Below are 22,979 nucleotides of genomic sequence, written 5' to 3' on the forward strand. Positions count from 1 at the left end.
CTTCAGTATTTTTACCGTGACTTAACCTGACAATGATACATTCACATTGGTGTACGTTGACACAAGGTCAACATGTTTATTCATCATGACAAAAAGTAAACAGACAAGAATAAACAGTATACACTGTTGACAAGGCAGTGCAATAAATAGTATGATCTATAGTGCATCCCTGCAATGTTTTTGCTTCGAGGTGACCCAGACAATTTCGATTTTATTCTTCTCAACCTTCTAATGTTTCATCACAATATTATACAATCGATATAATGAAGCAAAGCAACACTGATTTGTATATGTTGATTATCAAATACCATAAAACATCATGCTGTACAAGAAAGGTGCTAGTTTCATTCCACAGATTATTTGGAGCCTATACATTTCAAGATTGTGCATTTGCCTTAATAAAAGCTGTCTAAAAATATATTTTTGTTTGTTACAAACAAATGTTCCTCTAATCTGCAAACCGTCTTAGATGCACTGTATCTTCATACATGAATCAGTCAAAATGTGCCTATCCGGACAGATCATGCTGCTGCTGCGTTTTGATTGGTCCCATGTGTAGGACTTTCTTGCCCATTTTTGAGGGTGCGCAAGCACCCATAAATTTAATCTATGTGCCCCTATAGTTTGAGAGATTGTTACTTTTTAATGTGGAGAAGTGTATTCCCATAAAGTACTTTGTTGAAATGTATGCTCCGTTCCAGTCATGGGCATCAATCATGGTGATGGGGAAGACGAACATTGTGTGCATATGTTCATGTTAAAGCCAATGTGCTCGTGACAGGCTAAGGGGATGCCCGTGACCATTCTAACTCATATTAGGACACAAAAAGAGAGCGAGTGTTAAAAAAATAAAATCACGTTTTGTTCAAGTGTTTTACATGTTGTGCATTGCATCTCACATAACCGTCCAAACATAAGTCCAGAGTTCTACTTTTGGTATTTTAGTACTAGTAGTGGCCGGTTTACTCCAGAGAAAAAAAATGTACACCAATACGATTAATGTGTACGTTAGAGGTGTTGCTGTATCGAAATGCAGTTTCATTCTCCCAGAAAATACGGTTAGCCGATGTTTGTTTTCTGAATCCAATTCAATCTTTGGCTCAACATTTACGGTTGGGTTAGATGTTTGGTCCCAGATTTTCCCAAAATGTGATTTGTTTCTTTTTCATAAATGTGGGAATAATACTGTGTTAAAAACAGCGACATTAATCATGCCGGGCCAGGATTTCAACACCTCTAAACCGCTGACAAGTGAATTTTCTCTTGACTCTTGGATCGTACCTTTGACTTTCCCTATCCCAGGCAAATAGTTTGAATATTTGTTTTTAAAGGTTGTTCAAGTACCGCAGCCTGTTTTATTGTCTGCCCAAGGGCTTCCCATACAGTTGCAAAGTGAAATCTTATGTACTCGAAACCACTATGGCAAATACTACGACTGAAATCGACAGGAATGATTGGTTACCAGCAAAGACATGGTCGCCAAAGGAGCCAAGACAGTGGATTTAAGTGCTAGACAGTCCCAGAGCGTGTTGATGTCATAACACGTCTGATTATTTTAGCGTGCGTATACAAGCCTTACACCATGCACGCAAGCCCACACGAGAAATAACAAAACACAAAAGGTGTTTTGATTGCTCCAGCAGTATTACAGACAGCTTAAGTCGGCAAATCGAGGTTTGCCGTGACAATGGCATGGAAGCTATTCTGCGTATGACAAGCCAGTTTGCCATCCACGTGGTTTGAAAGCTGTTACTTGAAGGTAAGATTATTGGTCGATGTTGCTTCAACTCTGAGCAGTTTTACCTGAAAAATATAGAGACAGTCTATGCGAAGAACCCGATGCTTGATGGTATTTCAGTATTCGAGCACCTAAGATTTGGCGACGACAGCCTGAATAACATTGACAGCTGTGCTGCAGGGCTGCAGAGGGTCATATTCAGCAAAGACATGGCAAACATTCTCCATGCCGGCCTCCACACCTTTTCCTACAAAACCAAACAGCCTACAAACAAAAGGAATAACTGTAAACTATTTTGAATTTAAGACATACATCATTTCAAAGACGATGAATATTGATGTCAAATTATACATGTTAGCTGTTATTCTGTCACTTTACATACAAAACAACTCGCCTACCTTGCACCAAAATTTAAACCTTTTCTCCACCTGTAACAGGAAAAAAAAAGAAAGAAAGAAAATCTTGAGCAAAAGACAGAGGTTTTTTTTCCCCCCAATGGAATAACAAGTGGCTATTTTGTCCAGTACAGTATTTGCCTCAAATAAGGGGCAGCCCCTTACTTGCCTCAAAGTTCTGAGTTTCAAGAGTTTGGATGTCCTATGCGGGGTTTGGGCAAGGTACTCACGCTTCCTTCCACATTCCAAAACAATGAATGTTAGGTTACCCGAACACTAAATTGTCTGTAGCTTTGAATGTGAGCGTAACTGTTTGTCATATGTGCCCTGTGATTGGCTGGCAACCAGTCTAAGGTGTCCACCAAAATGAGGACAAGCGGTGTAGAAAATGATGGATAATGCCTCAAATACTACAATCTGCACGTAAGGTGATTTGTTTTACACTGGCCATATGCTATGTTGACAGGAAACGTAAGTAGAAAGGACAATGGAAATGAAACGACCTGATCAGCTTTGATACAAAATCTAAAAACACCCAAAGAACACCTATTCAGTTATTGCGAGAATAAAAAATCAATGTACTATGTGAAGGCTGTGAGAGCCAGTTCAGCTAATGCTATTAGCCTTTATTTTTATTATCCATCCATCCATCCATTTTCAGATCCACTTATCCTCACAAGGGTCGCGGGGCGTGCTGGAACATGTCCCATCTGTCATCCGCGCTCCCACTCACACCTAGGGACAATTTTGAGTGTTCAATCAGCCTGTCATGCATGTTTTTGGAATGTGGGAGGAAACCGGAGTACTCGGAGAACACCCACGCAGGCACGGGGAGAACATGCAATCTCCACACAGGAAGGCCGGAATCGGATTTGAAGCCCTATAGAATTTCACATCACATGATCAATATTATAACCAGTGTGAAAAGCAAGTCCCACTGCTAGTCTTGTCATGTGTGTGCATTCACTGCAATTCCATTATAATGAACCCTCACCTCCGATCCTCTGGATCATTTCCACCATAACTAAGCAGGTGAGCGGGGTAATGGCGTCTGAAGAACTGCCTGGAAGAATAAAAAATTTCACACACAATGTCTCATTGTGACAAACGTGACAGGATGTGTGCCGTCTTACTTCCTGTTGATGTCTGTCAGTGTGATGCCCTTCAAAGACACTTTCAGGTTGACGATGACGGGTTCAAAGGAGCCCGACGGCAGTTGGAGGGTGAGGGAGACCGCCTTCTCCACTGCGCAAGGTCCTGTCAACATCTCAGTGGGGACAGCATTCAGGTAGATGAAATTGCAGGCTGAAATAAACACAAAATATTTGTAGAACCCACAATGATGACTTTTATGAGACAGGATTGCTTCTTGCGTTTATTGTACTGTATTGGTGTACTCTGACAAAAGAAAGGCATGTTCTAAAGACACCTGGGAACTGCTTTGCAATGTAAAAAAAAAACGCCGGTATGTTTCCTTTCAATCTTATCTACACAGAATGCAAAAAATAACACGGCCGTTTCATTTTATTTCTTTACTGCACTTTCCTTCGCACTATTAGTTGGCAGTTCTCAAAACTAAAACTGTCTAATATCACATCATCTTACCTGTTCCTTTCTTTTCCTCGAAGGGTGATTTGTCTTTTGTTCTCTCTTCTCCACTCGGTCCTGTTGTCAAACAAGTCAAGTGAAGGAGACATTATTGAAACAGACAGTGGGGGGTGGTTTTTGTGTTTAAAGGACATGCACACTCATTGACAAGTGTAATTTGGTGGCTTGGTGATGTGCTGCTGCCTCCTCATATCAGAATGCAAATTATGGTTTTACTTCATCTTTATGTGGGATTGCTTTGCTCTTCAGACCCTGGACTGCTTGACAGCAAATAGCCTCTTGCCTTATCGCAACACCCGAGCTCCGCCTCAAAAAATGCACGTCATCTTTAATTTATCCTACACACACACACACACACATGCACACACATACTTTACCTTGGGAGCGGAGCAGTAATTTGCAAGGTAAAGCAAAAGTGGAAATAGTATGCTGGTACACCAGAGCAGAGAGACTTCCTGTAAAAAAGAGAACATTATATTTTCAAAAATAATTCATGACCACAACAAACGCTAAATGGAGTGCAATTATATCACACTTTACCCACACCATATGGATTCTAAAGCGTTTTACAAAGCCTCACCCTCCTCACCCATATATTCACACAACCGTGAGAGGCTGCTGCAATGCAAGACGCTGAGACTGGAAGCCAGCCAATCGCAGGGCACACATGGACAAACAACCATCCACGCTCACACTCAATTGAGAGCATTCAATCAACCTAGGATGCATGTTTTTGGAATGTGGGAGGAAACCGGAGGACCAATACTTATGCTACTTATGTACTGATGCTGTTTTTTTCAAGCCAAACTAATGAATTACTACTAATCGAACCACATATGTAAAATTCGTGAAGCCTGTGCATCCATCCATTGCCAGTCATACCACAGAACACACAATTTGCCTTTCTTTCATTTCCACACAGAATATCTGCTTTGTGTGCCACGAAACAGTCATACTGATTAACTGCATTTGTGAGTCATGTGATCATTTTTTCAGGATATCCAGTATCCTTTTTTTGAACTGTTGTTTTTGTGGTGTGCATTGAGGTTGTTCTAATGTAAAATACAGTCCTGGAAGAAAATTATTGGCCCACCTGGGTTTCCTCATATAATTTGAGTGCCCAGTACCCCGAGCTATGTTCCGCAAACTGTATCATGTAACTACATCCATCCATTTTCCGATCCGCTTCATCCTCAAAAGGGTCATGGGGGGTGCTGGAGCCTATTCCAGCTGTCTTGGGGCAGTAGATGGGGGACACCCTGAACCGGTTGCCAGCCAAAACAGAGACGAACAACCATCCGCGCTCACACTCACACCTAGGGACAATTTGGAGTGTTCAATCAGCCTGCCATTTTTGGAATGTGGGAGGAAACACGGAGAAAACCCACGCTGCCTGAGGAGAAGACACAAACTCCACACAGGAAGGCCAGAGCCAGGACCCAACCCACGACCTCTGCACTGTGTGGTCGATGCGATAAACACTGGAGCACCGGGCTGCTCGTGTGATGTAATTAACAGTCGGAAAAGAAAACATGTTTTTGTCGAGGCACTGTTTTTGTCAGTACTATGCCATAGTGTAAGAGGAGAAAAATGTGATTTTGAAAGAAACGATTTTGAAGAAAAACATGGCAAATATTAGCTGTTAAATTTCACGCTGTTTTGCTGTCATCACTGTTTTGTCCAAACCACTGTACCTTTAGTTGTACCAGCCAGGCAAGTCAATGGAGCAAAAAACTGAAAATAAAACCCCAAGGGTTTATCTGCCTCACGGTTCTGTAGCTCAGGTTTTGTGGCTATGTGAAGTTTGCATGTTCTCCTCCCGCTGCTTGTGTCTGCGTACTCAGAATTACTCCAAGAATGTCAGAATGGCTGGCAACTGATTCAGGGTGTCCCCCGCCTACTGCCCGAAGACAGCTGGGATAGGCTCCAGCACCCCCCGCGTCCCTAGTGAGGATCAAGCGGTTCGGAAAATGGATGGATGGATGTCAGAATGAAAAAGAATGTAAATTATTGTATTTATCCGAAATACACTTGACTGGCAACCAGTCCAGGGTGTGCCCCATCTCAGGCCTAGAGGCAGATGGGATAGGCTCCAGCTCAGCCGCGTCAACAATGACATCATCGTAAGACGCAAGGGCAGTTATGATTAATTGTGACGTAGCAGGAAAAGAAATGGAAGCAATCAAGCTGACCTACTTTGCTGTGTCTTGTGCAGGCACGCGTAAGATACTTAGCCCCACTTCAGTTTTTTTTTCTGTTAATCGCAACAGTTTCCTTTCATGACCTTCCTGCTTTCCTCAAGAAGATTATTTGACAAACAAAGTGTTGTTGACCTTACCAAAGTACGGTTCCTGAGAAGAGCCTTTAACGCGAACACCCTTTGCTGTTGATTCGATGAGGAAGTGTTTGACAAACTTCGAACCGCCCTCTCCTCCTGTTTGGCACACACAACAAACACATCAGGAACAACAAAGACGGGTCTACCTTTCAGTTGGCCAAATAGAATTCTATATATATATATATATATATATATATATATATACTGTATATGTATATATGAGAGCTGTCCGTTGAGCACGTTTTTATTGGCATTAATTTAAATGAATTTTAACGGGATTAAAATTTTTCTTGCGAGATTAACGCGGCACACGTCACAAGCGGATGTTATGTTGCTCTATAAATACACCAGAAACAAAACAACAAGCGCGCTGCAGAAGTCCATGCCCATGTCTGTTTTGCCAGCCACGGCAGCGCGAGACACCGAAAACGGATACTTAAAGAGTTTATGAATGAAAAGTTTACTTTTAAAAAGTTGCCAGATTGCTCCACTGACAAGACCAAAGTTACCTGTATCATACAGGTATACGATGTATGCCACTGACGCGATTATTACTTGTTTGGAACTATTTTGTGTGGAAGGTTACAGTGTTACATGTCCATATAAATGGAGCGGGTGGAGCTTCTCTGTGTTCGTCTGACAGTGACGGTGCGCTGCAGTGGTAGCGACCTAGCGAAAATAAAACGTCTCCAGTGTTGTCATCGAACCAAGTGTAGTCATCCGAAATGATGTCTACACAAAACCATAGAGAGACTTCCGCGCAAGAAGGACCAACAGAATCAACATAGCCTGACTGCTGTGTTCAAAGCAAACTTGAGAAAAACGAAGTATGCAACCATGGCTTAAATCCACGATGGGCTGAGTTCTAGTTTACCTTTGATGTGCACTTTATAATGTTATATTGCTCTGTTTTGATTCCATAAAAAGAGCTGTTAAAGCAGCTGTTGTGTGACAAAATATTTTTTTCACTGTTGTTGATGGACAGTAATATTGTGTGAGAGATTATGTGTGAATAACTGCTCCAAGTGAAAAATGTACATCCATCCATCCATCCATCTTCCGAACCGCTTGATCCTCACTAGGGTCGCGGGGGGTGCTGGAGCCTATCCCAGCCGTCTCCGGGCAGTAGGCGGGGGACACCCTGAATCAGTTGCCAGCCAATCGCAGGGCACACAGAGACGAACAACCATCCACGCCCACACTCACACCTACGGACAATTTTAGAGCGTCCAATCAGCCTGCCATGCATGTCTTTGGAATGTGGGAGGAAACCGGAGTACCCGGAGAAAACCCACGCAGGCCCGGGGAGAACATGCAAACTCCACACAGGGAGGCCGGAGCTGGAATTGAACCCGGTACCTCTGCACTGTGAAGTCGACGTGCTAACCACTGGACTACCGGGCCGCCCCAAAAATGTACATGTAAAATTGAAAATCGAAATTGTTATTTCAGTAAATATTTGCATTTTGCACATAGAAAACTGATTCATGATTCCATGTTGATGAGAGCATTAAAATGAGGAAAAATAGGCCAAAAAATATCTAAGGAAATTCAGAAATGATAAAAAATGCGTGAGTAATCACAATAATTTTTTCATGAATTTGAGTTAATTATGAAAGTTGCATTTTTAATTAGATTAAATATTTTAATCGGTTGACAGCTCTAATATATATATATATATATATATTATAAAACTGAGCCTGAAAAGGGATGAGAGAACTTGATGTGATATTTTAACTATTTTTTTTATAACAAGAATCATCCATCCATCCATCCATCAATTTTATAATCCACTTCGACAAATAACCATCCACACTCACACCTGGGGACAATTTGGAGCATTGAATCAACCTGCCATGCATGTTTTTGGAATGTGGGTGGAAACCAGAGTACCCGGAGAAAACCCATGCAGGCACATGGAGAACATGCAAACACCAAACAGGAAGGGCGGAGCCAGAATTGAACCTTGCACCTCTGTACTGAACCCGTAGACCATTAGCCTGCCTATTTAAAATGGTCCCATATTCCTTGCCACAGAAAGGGTGTGCCCATTCCCATCAGTTGGGTTAGGTAAAGTCAGTGAGTCATGAGGCCCTTTTAAAACTTGACATCATTATGTACTGGTCACAGAAATGCAGCTGTTACATTTAAAAACCAAATCCGAAAATAACCACATGGCCTCAAACCTACCAATGTCTGCAGTTGCAGAACTGGCTGCTGCTTGGTCAACCTTCATGGCGAGACCAAAACTTCCTCTGTATGTAGTGCTGTCCCTCACCACAAATGTTCCTGGTTCCTTGTCCTTCACAAAGGCCTCAGCTGAGGTGGATCAGACATAAGATGTTGTTATTCCTGATGCACTTCCTTTTTTTTTTCACTGCAAAAGAGTGAACTTAAGCTGTGTTAGCTTTTCTCATAAAAATGCTCTCCATAACTGTTTTGCGAAATATGCCCTACGATGGGACTCTTACCTTCTGCTCTGCTTATATGAGGACGGAACCAAATTTTCGAAGAGTCCATAACAAATTTCATTGATGACTGACTCCCATTTAAATGGGCTTCGGAACCTGAAATCGGCAAGAAAATGTTTAAATGGAGTCAGTTGGATGAAGTTCCAAGGAATAGCCAGTATAGACACAAACAACAATGCTTGAGACTCACTGTGACAAGTAAATGGCTTCTGTGCTACTTCGTCGTCTGAAGAAGATTTCTTACTGTCCCGATGTGGTACGCCATTGATCAGCAACAATGGAATATCAGTAAAAGACCCAGAGAGTGACTGCTCAGGACTGCTCATTGAGCAGTTGGCTGGCATCTCCTGTCCTCGCTTCTCTGACCCATCTTGGGCCATATACTGCCTTGTCCTACACCCATCACTGAGAGAGAGGACTGATCCAAGACCGTCTGCATCTTCGCTGGCCAAAGACTGGGTGCTATATGAGGACAAGAGGATCAGTACACACACTGTAAAAAAGACCACCATTTGTATATACAGGTATATATATATTTTTTGGGGGGGGCTAAAACAGTCATGTTACTATAGTTAGCACAACAAAGCAAGCAAGTTATTTACTCCAAAACAATTTCCGATTTGTTTATTCTTATATCTTTAAGTTCGGGGGCCAATACAAGGGACAATTCTGTAAAGTCTCTTCTTTTTTTTTCTTTTTTTTTTTGTTGAAAGCTAATTTTCACAACAACAAAAGTTAAAATATTTAGATGAATTGCCCAACTTTGATTGTTGAAATTTTAAGTTCACACTTTATTTATTTATTTATTTGTTTTTACTGTGCAGTAGGTACACATAATGTTATCAGTGTGACCAGCAAATAGCCCTTTAGGTCAATGTTGTGCATTATATACGAAAAAAAAAGTAATTTTACCCTCCTGTCATGTTGCAGGCCAAATATACTCATTGTGATGTTTACAAGTAAAACAAACAAACAAACAAACAAAAATATAGCTACAAAGAAGATGACCAGTAGATATATTTTTTATGATGAGACGAGTAGCAGGTCAGATTGATCCATGAACATTTCACCATCACAAGAAAGTTTTTTCCAAAATGGATTGTAATGGCCAGTTTGCTCTGTACAGGTGCGAATTTGTTTCCCTGTAAGCCTGAACAGGACATAAGCATTGTAAAAAACAAAATGGACGAGTGTCTTTGACTCAAAATTTTGAAATATACTGTACTTTACGTGTCATATAATCAGGGTATAGCCCGCCTACTGCTGGAAGACAGCTGGGATAGGCCCCAGCACACCCACGACCCTCGTGAGGATAAGCGGATCAAAAATGGATGGATGGATGCATCATCAAACAAATGTGGCTGCAATTTTGTGGTTGTAATGGCTGTAGTTAGCAGTCCTATCATACTGAGGTGGTGTTGTTTAATTCTTAGTTTAGCTTTCATGACTAGAGAAAAATGTAATATGTAATATGATATAGAGGTTCTAAAATCAAGCTGCTACGAGAGAATAAAAATCTAGATCGGTGCAAACTACAAGCCCCACTGAACCTTATCATTGAATGAATAGCTCATTGACTGGACACATCATTAGCATGACAACTGTCAAATATTCAGAACAGTTTTCAGTACGATGCAGCGCAGTTGTACGCACATTGTAAAGTGCAACCACTGTAAATAGGTTACGTGGTTGTGAATTATTCATCCATCCATCCATCCATTTTCCGAACCGCTTGATCCTCACTACGGTCGCGGGGGGTGCTGGAGACTATCCCAGCTGTCTTCGGGCAGTAGGCAGGGGACACTCTGAATCGGTTGCCAGCCAATCGCAGGGCACACAGAGACGAACAACCATCCACGCTCACATTCACACCTAGAGACAATTTAGAGTGTTCAATCAGCCTGCCACGCATGTTTTTGGAATGTGGGAGGAAACCGGAGTACCCGGAGAAAACCCACGCAGGCCCGGGGAGAACATGCAAACTCAACACAGGGAGGCCGGAGCTGGAATTGAACCCGGTACCTCTGCACTGTGAAGTCGACATGCTAACCACTGGACTAACGGGCTGCCCATGTGAATTATTCATTATTATTGATTGTTCACGAAGGAAGCGAATGAGTTGTACCTGCCAAGGATGTAGCTGGTATCTGAACATGTTGATGTCGAGAGAAGTGAGGCTGCACTGTTCCTATTTGGGTAGGACAACCGAAGGGACCCTTGGGAACAGGATATGTCATGCCTCAATGGGGAATTTCTTTTAGGTGCGCCCCCACACGGCAGCGGAGGCCGCGAAAAGGAGGGGGAGTCTGAAAAGACCAGCGTGCCCGGGGGACTGAAGCTGACACTGGGGGGTCTGGCGGCGGGAACACTGGAGGACGCCGTGGGCGAGAAGCAGTATCCTTCTGAGGGAGAACAGGAAAGGTTTTGCTGTTAAAGGGTACATGTGAGGGGGGGAATGATTGGTCTTCATGCTCCTACTTCATGCTTTGGTTTTATATTAACTAAAAGGGCTTGGCGAGTATACGCACACGAACTGCAGCCCGAAAATTCTCATGCAGGTAACTGCCTGCACAGCGCAGAGTAATCCTTTCAAGGTGGACGTGTTAATTTGTTCAACGATCCGAGAGAGGTTCTAACTTGTTCTTGTTCACTTCAGGTTAGGTCAACGTCTCTGTGCTGATGGGAACTATGGCTTCAGTTCATTCACTCAGGGGAAAATAAATGCGGTCGGCGTAGGAGCCAAACCAAAAACTTGTGCAGCCTAATTTACATAGCAAATGTGCATTGTGCTTTAAGTACGCAGAAAAGGCTGTGTTTTGCACATGGGGGTAAATAACTCCTTGAACATATCTGATCATTGTAAATATTTTTGCTTCCAGAAATGCACAGAAATGCACATACAACCTGTAGTATAGCTACAAGCAGAATAGGCAATACAATAGAATAGGCTTGACACTTTGCACATTGTCTCACAGTTGTCACTGGGTGGTACCACCGCACTACGGTTCACTTACATTATGAAATGTCCTTCCATACTTATTTTTCCATACTTATTTGTCATGTCCTTGTCTACGATGATGCTAATGCAGCATGTTATACCGGAGACAAATTCCTTGTGTGTTCTACATACTTGGCCAATACAGATGATTCTGATTCTGATGTATTTCTACTGCAAAGGCACAAAGTGAAAACAACTCTACACCACTACTGGGCTTATATGGAAATGTTCTTTGTGTGAGTAGGCTGAGAGGTTCAGGGTGTTTCTCATAATAAAAGTCTGGGCAGCAGTCCCAGAACACCTGAATTGGTGCAATTACTCTGCGATTTAAAAAAAAAGGGAAAAAAAACAAGAAAACAAAAGGAACTGCTGGAGGCTGGGTTGTATTTTCCCAAAACGTTAAACATTGAAAATTTGTCTGAACATGCCTTTGGATCACCTCGGTGTTATATTTGGAATACCATTCACTTTTCCCTATGTTTTGTTTTACCTCTTGCTTTATTGCTCTGCTGTTATCATAGATCAAGATTTAATTCCATGCCAGGATACTTGTACCTGTAGCTGGAATGATGCACGCATGGTTTTTGTTGGGCTGAATTGGTTCAAAGCTCGGATCCAGTTCAAGCATGAGCTGGTTGAGATTATCCAGGGAAATGTCCAGATCCACATCCCCGATGCGGCTGCTGGGCTCGCTTGGCCGTGAGCACGCAGTCACCGTCTCCTGTTCGGGGTCCAGACGTATAGTTTGACCCACTCTCAGAACGTGATTGGGTAGGATATGGGACATGCCTTCGGCGATAGGCATCATGTTCGAAGGAGTGCTCACAATCTTTTGGCGCAACTGAAGACATGGACACAACAAAGAGAGATCAGTTACACGTTATTACAGACCTAAATAGCAGTTGGAAGGTTCTCCCTTTTCCATCACGGGATCAAATCAGAAATATTTGTTTCCAACTTTGTGCACGTTGTCACTCGTTTTGAAAGGTAACTTGGAAGGCTCTATTTTCAAACACGGGTGCACGTACACTCGGCATAAAAACTGCCTCATCATTCTTGCGCCCGGGAAAGTCTAGTTTACAGTGTTCCAGCTGACCGAAGATGTTTTTTTATTACATCCCCCTGACAATGTGGTGACAAAAAGTAGACTGAATCATCGACTAAGTTGTGGTGCAGTTAGTGTCAAGCGAGTTTAGTGGATTTGATCAGATTCTGCGCTCCGCTGCAAGGCGTGGTGGATGTCATCGTGTTTAATTCATACAGTAAATATCAAGTAATTTAATATGTTGTTCCTATTATTCCCATCTTGAATGCATTTTTGAAGTTAGCCCCGTGTCAGCGGCAAAACTGGATGGTTTGTGTGTTGTCGGGGGGGCAGGGGTGACAGATGTTTGATCGTGGGTACAAGGGGGTCTCCAAGCGCCCAATTGAAAGGGTCCAACTTTACATCATCATCTTCTTGTCGTTCCTTTTAAATTTAATTTGCATGCACCTATCTCCTGCATGGACTCCAGTGCAATGTCTGTTATTTTTCCCCGATGCTTCACCTGTGCTTAATTTAATGGGGATGAGAAGGAGCCGCTTTGATTGGCCAGTAATCAAGTTGATTGTGTTCACTCCCACATATGCACAAACGCCCACTTCTCACTGTGCCCGTGTATGAAAAAAAACCACATTTGTCCATTCTTTATCCAAACCGCTTATCCTCACAAGGGTCACAGGCGTGCTGGAGCGTATCCCAGCTGTCATAGGGCAGTAGGCGGGGTACATCCTTAACTGGATGCCAGCCAGTCACAGGGCACACATAGACAAACAACAACCATTCGCACTCACGATCACACCTCGGGACAATTTAGAGCGATCACTCAGCCTACTATGCATGTTTTAAAATATTGGAGAACACCGGAATACTCGAAGAAAACCCAGGCAGGCACGGGAAGAACATGCAAATGCCACAAGGACGGGAAATTAACCCTGGACCTCTGTACTGTGAGGTGGATGTGCTAACCAGTCTACCACCGTGGCGCTGATGAAAAGACCAACAGAGCAAAAACTCCACCAATGCATAGAGTTACACTTCACTACACTAGGCTTGCGCCAGACACGAAAATTGGGTCTAGTGTTTAACCCGGGGGTCGGCAACCCACGGCTCAAGAGCCGCATACAACTCTTTAGCGCCCCCTAGTGGCACCCTGGAGCTTCTTTAAAAATGTTTGAAAATGGAAAAAGATGGGGGGAGGGAAATCTTTTTGTTTTTGTTTTAATATGGTTTCTATAAGAAGACAAACATGACACAAACATTATTAAAGTTTTCCAATGCTGTAAAAATGTGTCGAATAAATATTACATTTCAACATTTCGTCAACGAGGATTTGCGTCATAGCCTGCGACACACGTTTTCTATTAGTATGTACAATTCACTGAGGGTACTTGAGGGCGGCCGAGAGAAGCATTTTAAATGGTACACGTGAGCTATGATAGCACGCAGCGAAAGTGCGTCCCGTGCCTCGTTCATCTTAGCGGCCGTTATGGCTGTTGCTCATTACGGCATGCGTGTAAGTGTGTGCGTATGCGCGCATGTGCGGTAACGGGTCGATCGCGGGAGGTTGGTTGATCGGAAAGTAGATCTTCCGTCAAAAAAGTTTGTGCACCCCTGCTCTACAGGATGAACTGCAGGGGGGAAAAAAGGTTTCATGATGAATGTTCGTTGTGTATTTGTAGCCAACTTAGTCATGTTGATAGTAGGCTAATATAGCTCATAGAGATACATACAGCATGTGGTGCCTTGTGTGAGAAGAAATAGATATTCATCCATCCATTGTCTGAACCTCTTAACCTCAGTCGGCTATATTAAAAAGAAAAAAAAATGCTAAATGCACATCTGCAGCACAGGCCGTCGTTGCATTATGCAGTTACCATTCATTATTAAAGGAGGGGCGATTAGAAAGACTGTTCCATTTATGTCTTCATATAACCGCGGTTAACTTTTTTTTTTAATTGAATATTGCGAATGTCTGCAATTGGCTTGCAACCAGTTTGAGGGGGCACCAGAGATTGACCAGAGTGGCGAAATTCATGAGGTTCAACCTCAACGGTTCTGCTGTACTTTGCCATCTAACATGTGTTGCCACATACGCGCTATACACTCAGTGAATATTGACTAAGTATGAGTAAATAGTCGCCGTCTGTGAGTTCAGCCTGAGTAACTCCCAAGAGCAAAGGTGTGGATTATATGGAATCATCAATCCAACTCATAACACGTCTCACTCGCCCTTTCAAGCTAAGGAGTGGCACTCAGTGAGTCACTGGGCATACACTGCCGGTTGTCATGACTCCACAGTGTTTTCGACTAAATATTGACTTTGAATTTGTGGAAATCCCGTGTTGACCTTATCTTTTAAAAAGAACACATTCAGATTCCTGTCAACAGCTCAAATGTCACTTTTTAAACCTGGGACATTTTAACTAGTTGCTTTTACCCTATCCCCACCCCCCCCCACCCCACCCCCAAATAAATAAATAAATAAATAAATAAGCATGGATAATACTTAAGCAGTGGTTTTTTTGTTTGTTTGTTTGTTTGTTTGTGATCTTTATAGAGGAACCAAGTACTCAATTGAAAACATATTTCACAACCGAGAATGACATGTGCATAGACCCTCATCCAGTTTTATAATTCTTAATGTTGCCTTACCTTGTTGTCTTGCGATGACTCCAGAGCAAAGATAAAACGTCCTGGCCTTGTTTTTTTTACTTGGACTCAGTAGGTGCTTCATGCTTTTATTGTAAAATCACACCCTTTTCCATGTGAGCCTATCAGCAACTCTAGATTACCAGCCCCCTGGAGCTATAAAGAAATGATGTCATCCCAGGGGTGTAAATGTCTACACTTGCATGAATGATAGAGGTGGCGTGTTCAGTAGCTCAAAACAATTACTGCGAATATAGTGCTTTATGGAAGATTTTATAACAACCACATGTTTTTTTTTGAGGGGGGGTTGTTTCTGAATGACCAATGCTAAATTGTCTTGGCCAATCGAAGACCTACTTTTCCCTGCTGATGAAGTCCTTTGTTTTGTTGGCAGTGAGAATTGGGTCATGATCTTGTTGCATGATGAAGCTTCTTTCGATTAATTTGCATGCATTCATTCTGCTGCTAACATCATGGGTTATATTAATTAATACGGTCGAGTGAGCCCGTTCCAAGCCGTGCAAGTCCAAGCCGTGACATGACCTCCACCATGCTTCACAGATGAGTTTGTGGTTTTGGATCATAAGCAGCTCCTTTTTTTCCCCTCCATAATTTGGCCTTTCCTTCACATTGGTAAGGGTTATTCTTGGACTCATCAGTCCATAATTCTTTGTTCCAAAACTTTTGTGGCTCTTCTCTGTACTTATTTGCAAAATCCGGTGTGGCTTTCCGATTCTTTTTGCTGATGAATGTTTTGCATCTTGTGGTTTGGCTATGTATATTTTTTCTTCTTTTGATGTCTTTATTGATGATGTAGCTCATGATGGTCGCAGTAGAATGAATTCTGAAGTCTGCAAAACCATTTTGTCTGGCACTTTACGGAAAAAAAATCATCTAAACTAATCAGGAGAAGCTTCATCATGCAATAAGATGATGAAAACACACTGTCCATACAACAAAGGACTTCATTAAGAGTAAAGTGTGGAAGTATCTGCGAGTGACCAAGTTAATCACCAGACCTTAACCCGTTATTGAGCAAAGCATAAAACACACAATTTAGTCATAGAACTATTTGTAATGTATTGTGTATAGTTCCTGTGAAGTTACAACATAAAGCACAGTTTAAACAAATTTTTGTTAGATATACTGTATATAGTCAAAGATACTGTATGCATTTATAGTTGGGGAAAAAAAGCATACTGTGTATTCATTAAAGACCAAAAATACAATGCAACAAAGACTTATCGGGAGACGGAAGACAAAATCAAATCCATTCGGGGAGAAAGGCTAAAATAACTGTAATATACCCGACTTATATACAATAGCTGCTAGGTAAAGTACGAATGGGGTCCTCAGGTACAAAGTTTCAAACTGCGCGCAGTTACATTGTCACACCACACAGGAAGTCATGCACATTTACCACCAACCTTTGCTGTTGCTGTTTTTCATTTGAACGCTTTATATTACGTGCCGAAAAGGGTTTTTCGTAACACTACAAATATTGACTGTAATTCTGACTTTACTGTTACGTTAACAACATGTTGAGACTAATTTACAAATTTGGTTTACATCACAGCCATGGGAGCAGAGCTCAGTTCTAAATCGAGGCTCACTTGTAAATATTATTTCAGACTTTTTTTCTAACTTGAAGTGTGTGGGAGCAAGTTGTCGCTGTGCCGCCCTAAGGTGAGAATGTGGTGGTGGTGTCGGTGTCTAAGGCAGCCGAGCTTCTCGTACTTCTAGAGTTCAACTTGGAGAACATCTTCTGGCTCAGGCAACCCGATTTCTTGAGTAGCCTCAGAAGGTCGTGGCGAAACTTAACGCCAATAAAGGCATATACAAAGGGATTGAGACAGCACCTTAGAAAGGCTACACACTGAGTGACATCAATGGTATACACAAGGTTGTTCTCATATGTGCAATCTGTAGTGCCTCCGTTTGCAACGACAAGCGTGGACCAAAACAAAGCCACATTGTAAGGAAGCTGACAGACCACAAACACAACCACCACGACAAGAATCACCTTGATGGCCTTATTCCGCTCAAAGTTCCGAGCCTGGCAAAGGGTCTGGATAATTTTCACGTAACAGCAGCTCATGACCAAGAGCGGAAGGGAAAATGCTACGACAATCTGGCTTATCTGGATGCTTATGCGAAGGGGGTCAGAAGTACTGGAGAAAGGTGTGCAGGTTCCTTTGATGACTGCGGTGTATTTCATGTCTGGTATGGAGACAATCAGAGCTAGGGCCCAGACAATTGCGGATGACACTTTGCTGAAGAACACCGCTTGGGAGCGGCGGCGGTGAGCAGAAACAGCCTTGGCGATGGCAAAGTACCTGTCCACACTGATTAAACAGAGGAGGAACATGCTGCTGTAAGAGGTGACCTTGTAAACAGTGTACATGATCTTGCATATAGCCACACCCAGCATCCAGTTAGCCATGGAATTAGCTGCCCAAAAGGGGAGTGACGATGCAAAGAGGAAATCGGCAAATGACAAATTGAGCAGGTACACATCTGTCATGTTCTTCAGGCGGTTAAAGTAGATGAACGTGAGGATAACCAGGAGGTTCCCTGCCAGTCCCGTGAAGCTGATGATGGAGTAGAAGGTTGACATGAACCACAGGCGAAAGTGGTGGTTGTTCGCTTTGTCACAAGCCAGAGGAATGCCACTATAATCAAAGCTGAAGGAGCTGTAGTCCATGTAGTCTGTCACATTCTCCTCTTGTTGACACACACAAGGCTGCAATCAAAACAGATTAAATGGTTAAAATAAAGTCTACAATGGTATTGAAACACATTATCATTTATCCATCCATCAATTTTCTGATCCCTTTATCCTCACACGGGTCGCCGGGCATGCTGGAGCCTATCCCAGCCATCTTCGTGCAGTAGGCGGGGAAAACACTGAACTGGTCGCCAGCCAATCGCAGGGCACACAGAGATGAACAACCATCCGCACTCACATTCACACCTCGGGAACATTTTGAGTGTTCCATTGACCTGCCACGCATGTTTTTGGAATGTGGGAGGAAACCGGAGTACCCACGCAGGCACTCGGAGAACATGCAAACTCCGCACAGGAAGGCTGGAGCCGGAATCGAAACCTGCACCTCTGCACTGTGAGGCCGCTGCGCTAACCAGTCTGGACCGCTGTCCTGCGGTACCACACAATATCCATCCATCCATTTTCCACTGCATTGGGTCACGGGGGCAGCAGATTTAGTAGGGAAGCCCAGACTTCCCTCTTCACAGCCTCTCCTTCCAGCGCTTCCCGGCGAATCCCGAGGCGTTCCCAGGCCAGCTGGTTGACATAGTCTCTCCAGCATGTCCTGGGTCGTCCACGGGGTCTCCTGCCAGTGGGACCTGCCCGGAACACCTCACCAGGGAGGCATCCAGGAGGCATCCTAATCAGATGCCCGAGCCACCTCATCTGTCTCCTCTCGATGTGGAGAAGCGGTTCGACTCAAACGCCTTCTCCAAGTCCACAAGGCACATGTAGACTGGTTGGGCGAGTTCCCACGTACCCTTGAGGACCCTGCTTAGGGTGTAGAGCTGGTCTACTGTTCCACGGCCGGGACGAAAACCACACTGCTCCTCCTCAATCTGAGGCTCAACTTCCTGACGGACCTTCTTCGCCAATACCCCTGAATAGACCTTACTAGACAGGCTGAGGAGTGTGATCCCTCTGGAGTCGGAACACACCCTGCAGTCCCCCTTTTTAAAAAGAGGGACCACCACCCCGGTCTGCCAATCCAGAGGCACTCTCCCTGATGACCACGCGATGCTGCAGAAGCGTGTCAACCAGGACAGCCCCACAACATCCAGAGCCTTGAGGAACTCCGGGCGGATCTCATCCACCCCTGGGGCCTTGCCACCGAGGAGATTTTTGAACACATTGGTGACTTCAACCACAGAGATAGGAGAGCCTAACTCAGAGTCCCCAGACCCTCCTCCAAGGAAGGTGTGTTGGTACAGTGGAGGAGGTCTTCTAAATACTCTGCCCACCAACTCACAACGTCTCGAGTCGATGTCAACAGCGCCCCATCCCCACTGTACACAGTGTTAGTGGTGCACTGCTTCCCCCTCCTGAGACGTCAGATGGTGGACCACAATTTCCTCGAAGCCGTCCGGAAGTTGGATTCCATGGCCTCACAGAACTCCTCCCATGCCCGAGTTTTTGCCTCGGCGACCACCAAAGCTGCGTTCCGCTTAGCCAGTCTATACCCGTCAGCTGCCTCTGGGGTCCCACAGGCCATAAAGGCCCGATAGGACTCCTTCTTCTGCTTGACGGCATCCCTTACTGCTGGTGTCCACCAGCGAGTACGGGGGTTGCCGCCACGACAGGCATCAACCACCTTACGGCCGCAACTCAGATTGGCCGCCTCAACAATAGAGGCACGGAACATGGTCCACTCGGACTAAAAGTCCCCTGCCTCCCCCGGGACATGGGAAAAGCTCTGCCGGAGGTGGGAGTTGAAACTCCTTCTGACAGGGGATTCCGCCAGACGCTCCCAGCAAAGCCTCGCAATACGTTTGGGTCTGCCAGGTCGGACCAGCATCTTCCCCCACCACTGGAGCCTACTCACCACCAGGTGGTGATCAGTTGACAGTTCTTCACCCGAGTGTCCAAAACATGCGGCTGCTAAGACAAAAACATAAATAACCACACTATATTATTTCTGTTTTTGTCTTAGATTTGTGTGTGGGCTATTAGAAGGACAGAGCATGAATGTCTCTCACGAATGTGCATTCTTGCTTTGCCCTTCTGTTTATTATTATTATTATTTTTTTTTTCCAAGAAGGCACCCGAGTAGGCAGCCGTCGGCAAGTGCTCTTCAAGAGCCTTACGTTTTTGTTGTTTTTGTCTTTTGTCACATGGTGTTTTTGTTCCGTTGTGTGGACCTGATGTGGATTGTTTTCAGCATTTTTGGCCACGACATTCATCAAAGAAGAAGAATCTGTGCTTGGTGGTTGCGCCTTCTCGGCAGCACACGTGTACCAGCACTGATTTTGATTGTAAGGAATGTCGGCGCCATTGGACAGTCGTTGCTAGACAGCCCCGGGGAGATTGTGTTTTGCGCATTTTCACAGCCCCGCTTTGTTCAGCGGAAAGGTCGGTGCTGTTGGACAGTCTGCGGCTGGATGGATGGATGGCTTGAGGGGCAGACGATGAGAAGAAAGGAGCGTCAGGGCAGAGCGCCGATGCGTATGTGGAACTCGGAGTCGCGACTTGGAATTGAAGCGGATTTACATGGGACAGGAGATAAGAGCCAATCTCTTTTTCGTTAATGGATGCTACAGCTTTTTGTTGCTTTCAAACTTTTGTAGCAGATGTGTGCACATTTCAGCATGACGTCTTTGATCCACGTTGAAAAGGACACTTTGATTCGCTCGTAGAAAAAAGTGCATTTAGATAAGGATTCGTTCAAGGTCGTAAATGTTCGCAACAGCAAAGTGTATGCAGAAAAAGTGGTTAAGATTGCACAACTGTCTGTGTCTTATGTGTTGTGTTGTATTATTTTGTCATTTTATGTTAACTGTTCTTTTGATGGCGCAGGCGCCCGCAGCAGCTCCTCTCTCTCGTGAGGAAAGAAATTTTATCTGTGCTGTATGTTGTACATGTAGCATATTTGACAATAAAGTTGACTTGATTTGACTTGACTTCAAAGCGACCTTGAAGGAACCCTGACGAGAAGGCAACGTCTGCTTCTTTTGCAAACGCCCGTAAATAATAATAATGCAAGGACACTTTACAATCAAAACAGGAACAATAAAATCACAGATAAAATTATAAATAATAAAAGGAGAGATGAATTTAAACTGAATATGCGATTTTAAATAGTTGACGCCGGCAACATCGCCGTCGCGAGGAGCACTAGCCGACCCAGGACAACCGTGCGATGACCGACGGTCCAAAACCCCAACGAACCGCGACAGGAGTGCAGGGACTCCCCCATGACGAGAGCAAACTGCAGAAACGACAGCAAACCGCAAAAAAACGCTAAAAGAAAAGAATAATTGCTAAAAAAAATAAAATAAAAACGCTAAAAAAAAGAATAATTGCGGGTGAGCAGCAGCAGCCAGAAGTAAATGTTTGCTGCTCAGCGGAATAGGGGCTTGAGAAAGTTATTCGTTGTTATAAGTTGATCTACATTTCTTAATTTTTTTGTTTATTGTTTTTGTTATGCACAGGTGTAGTTATAACTACTTTATAAAAATGTTAATGTTTTCTTCTTCCTGAGGTAGGGTGTGGGGGGTAACAGAAAATAATTGAGAGCCTCTGTTGTAGACACAAACAACCATTCACAACTACATTTCACAGAGAGAGCAATTTAAAGTTTTCAATTATCTTATCTTGTAGGTTTTCTGAATGTTGGAGAAATCACCCAGAGAAAACCCACACCGCAAAAGCACGCAAACTCCATATGGAAAGGTCTCAGGTGAAATTGAAACCTATGATTTGGTTGTGTGATCCACAAACAAACACAAAACAAATACAGTGCTCAATATTGTTGTCAGCTTCGTGAACACATTTTCAAGACTGGGTGCTATTTGTTTTTTTATCTGGAATGCGTCTTACCTTAAAAATAAGCGACCAGATGAGGTAGAGAGGCAGAGGATTCTGAACATCTGAAAATCGAAAGTGTGTACGTTCAGCATCTGCATTCAGGGATTCTTTATGATCTTATTTTTGCATGCAACTTCTCTACTTTCCTCTCTCTCCTGTAAGTATTTGAGTATCTCTCAATGTCATTTATTTCATGAATTCAAGCAATAATAACAATAATGAAATGTCTATTGCACATTCATTAGTGACCTGACTGGCAAGTTGGCCTGAAGAAAGTTACGAAGGTGTTCAGCAGAGTCTGCAGAGCCGCCAAATTCTGTGAGTTATTTTTACGTTTTCCATGAATTATAATTGTGATTTTGTCAGTGAAGCCACAGTCTACCCTTGAACTGAGACCTGATGTTACCTTCAGACAACTAGCTTTAGATAAATTGATTATGCCTGTGCATGTTACAATATTACAATGCAAATAAATAAAGAAGTAAATAAACAAACACGAATGTTTGGGGGGTTTTTTTTGGCTGTGCCTGAAAATTTTTCGAAATCTGAAATTCCTCTGGAACCAAATAAATGACGACTATTAATATCAACATTTTGTGAACACTCTTATATTCCCTGTGTTGTGAAAGTTTACAACAACAAACAACGACAGTAATATTCTTTGAATTGAATTGTTGGGATACTCACAGCAGACAAAAGTCATGTTGACAGAGAGCAGGAGGTAAACCTACTAAACAAGATGAGCTTTTTGCCCATGTCATGTGGTTTCCTTTGGTTTCAAAAAAAAAAAAACCCCGACTGAATAAGCTTCTCATCAGCCCTCCAGTGGCACGCAAAAAAATATGAACTATCGTCTTACAGTTACGTATTAGATATTATTCATATTTGTGTTAAAAAAAAAAAGCAGCACTCGTGACAAGTAGCAAGTGTGACAAAACATAGAATGGCAATAACTGCTATCTGTGTTTTTAAGTGACAGTCCGAGTCAAATAATCATCCATAGGGAACCAAAGATGCAGAACCGATAGTCTGAGAGTCTTTTTAGGAAGTTAATGCAAGTTACTATTATGCAAATTAGTTCAGGAGTATAGGCATAATGCAGCTCAGTGCAATGATTTATATTGAGATCAGTTTTTCTCTTTTTCTAATGCACAGAGGAGAAGGCAAAT

The 22,979-nt window shown here is 43.2% G+C and overlaps 2 protein-coding genes across 3 annotated transcripts; both read right to left on the minus strand.

Moving 5' to 3' along the window:
• Nucleotides 1–46: 46 nt before the first annotated feature.
• Nucleotides 47–13,697, minus strand: LOC147200773 (tensin-4-like). Of its 2 annotated transcripts, XM_086121127.1 has the most exons (13): nt 12,104–12,356; nt 10,676–10,952; nt 8,741–9,012; nt 8,551–8,646; nt 8,270–8,398; nt 6,080–6,175; nt 4,119–4,196; nt 3,739–3,798; nt 3,267–3,438; nt 3,128–3,196; nt 2,137–2,166; nt 1,870–2,002; nt 47–1,803 (listed from the first exon to the last, which is right to left on the minus strand). In XM_086121127.1, exons 1-12 carry the CDS (start codon nt 12,354–12,356, stop codon nt 1,870–1,872), a joined length of 1,665 nt encoding a protein of 554 aa, XP_085977253.1. In that variant the 3' UTR covers nt 47–1,803. The 2 variants fall into 2 exon arrangements, with proteins under 2 accessions (XP_085977253.1, XP_085977252.1); XM_086121126.1 differs by having other exon boundaries at nt 47–2,002; nt 12,104–13,697.
• A 2,597-nt stretch (nt 13,698–16,294) lies between these two features.
• Nucleotides 16,295–22,532, minus strand: ccr7 (chemokine (C-C motif) receptor 7). Its single transcript, XM_086121133.1, has 3 exons — nt 22,498–22,532; nt 21,823–21,872; nt 16,295–17,982 (listed from the first exon to the last, which is right to left on the minus strand). Exons 1-3 carry the CDS (start codon nt 22,511–22,513, stop codon nt 16,921–16,923), a joined length of 1,128 nt encoding a protein of 375 aa, XP_085977259.1. The 5' UTR covers nt 22,514–22,532; the 3' UTR covers nt 16,295–16,920.
• Nucleotides 22,533–22,979: the final 447 nt, after the last annotated feature.

Source organism: Hippocampus guttulatus, chromosome 9 (genome assembly GCF_054856545.1).
Source record: "Hippocampus guttulatus isolate MCC_2025c chromosome 9, RoL_Hgut_1.0, whole genome shotgun sequence".
NCBI lineage: Eukaryota > Metazoa > Chordata > Actinopteri > Syngnathiformes > Syngnathidae > Hippocampus > Hippocampus guttulatus.

Coding starts and splice junctions, on each gene's coding strand:
- LOC147200773 (XM_086121126.1), bottom strand. CDS start 12,356: ATGATGCCTATCGCCGAAGGCATGTCCCATATCCTACCCAATCACGTT. Junction 3,799..4,118: donor ATTACTGCTCCGCTCCCAAG/GTAAAGTATGTG, acceptor GTTTGACAACAG/GACCGAGTGGAGAAGAGAGA. Junction 3,197..3,266: donor CTGACAGACATCAACAGGAA/GTAAGACGGCAC, acceptor TTATTCTTCCAG/GCAGTTCTTCAGACGCCATT.
- ccr7 (XM_086121133.1), bottom strand. Junction 17,983..21,822: donor TCTGGTCGCTTATTTTTAAG/GTAAGACGCATT, acceptor TTTTGATTGCAG/CCTTGTGTGTGTCAACAAGA.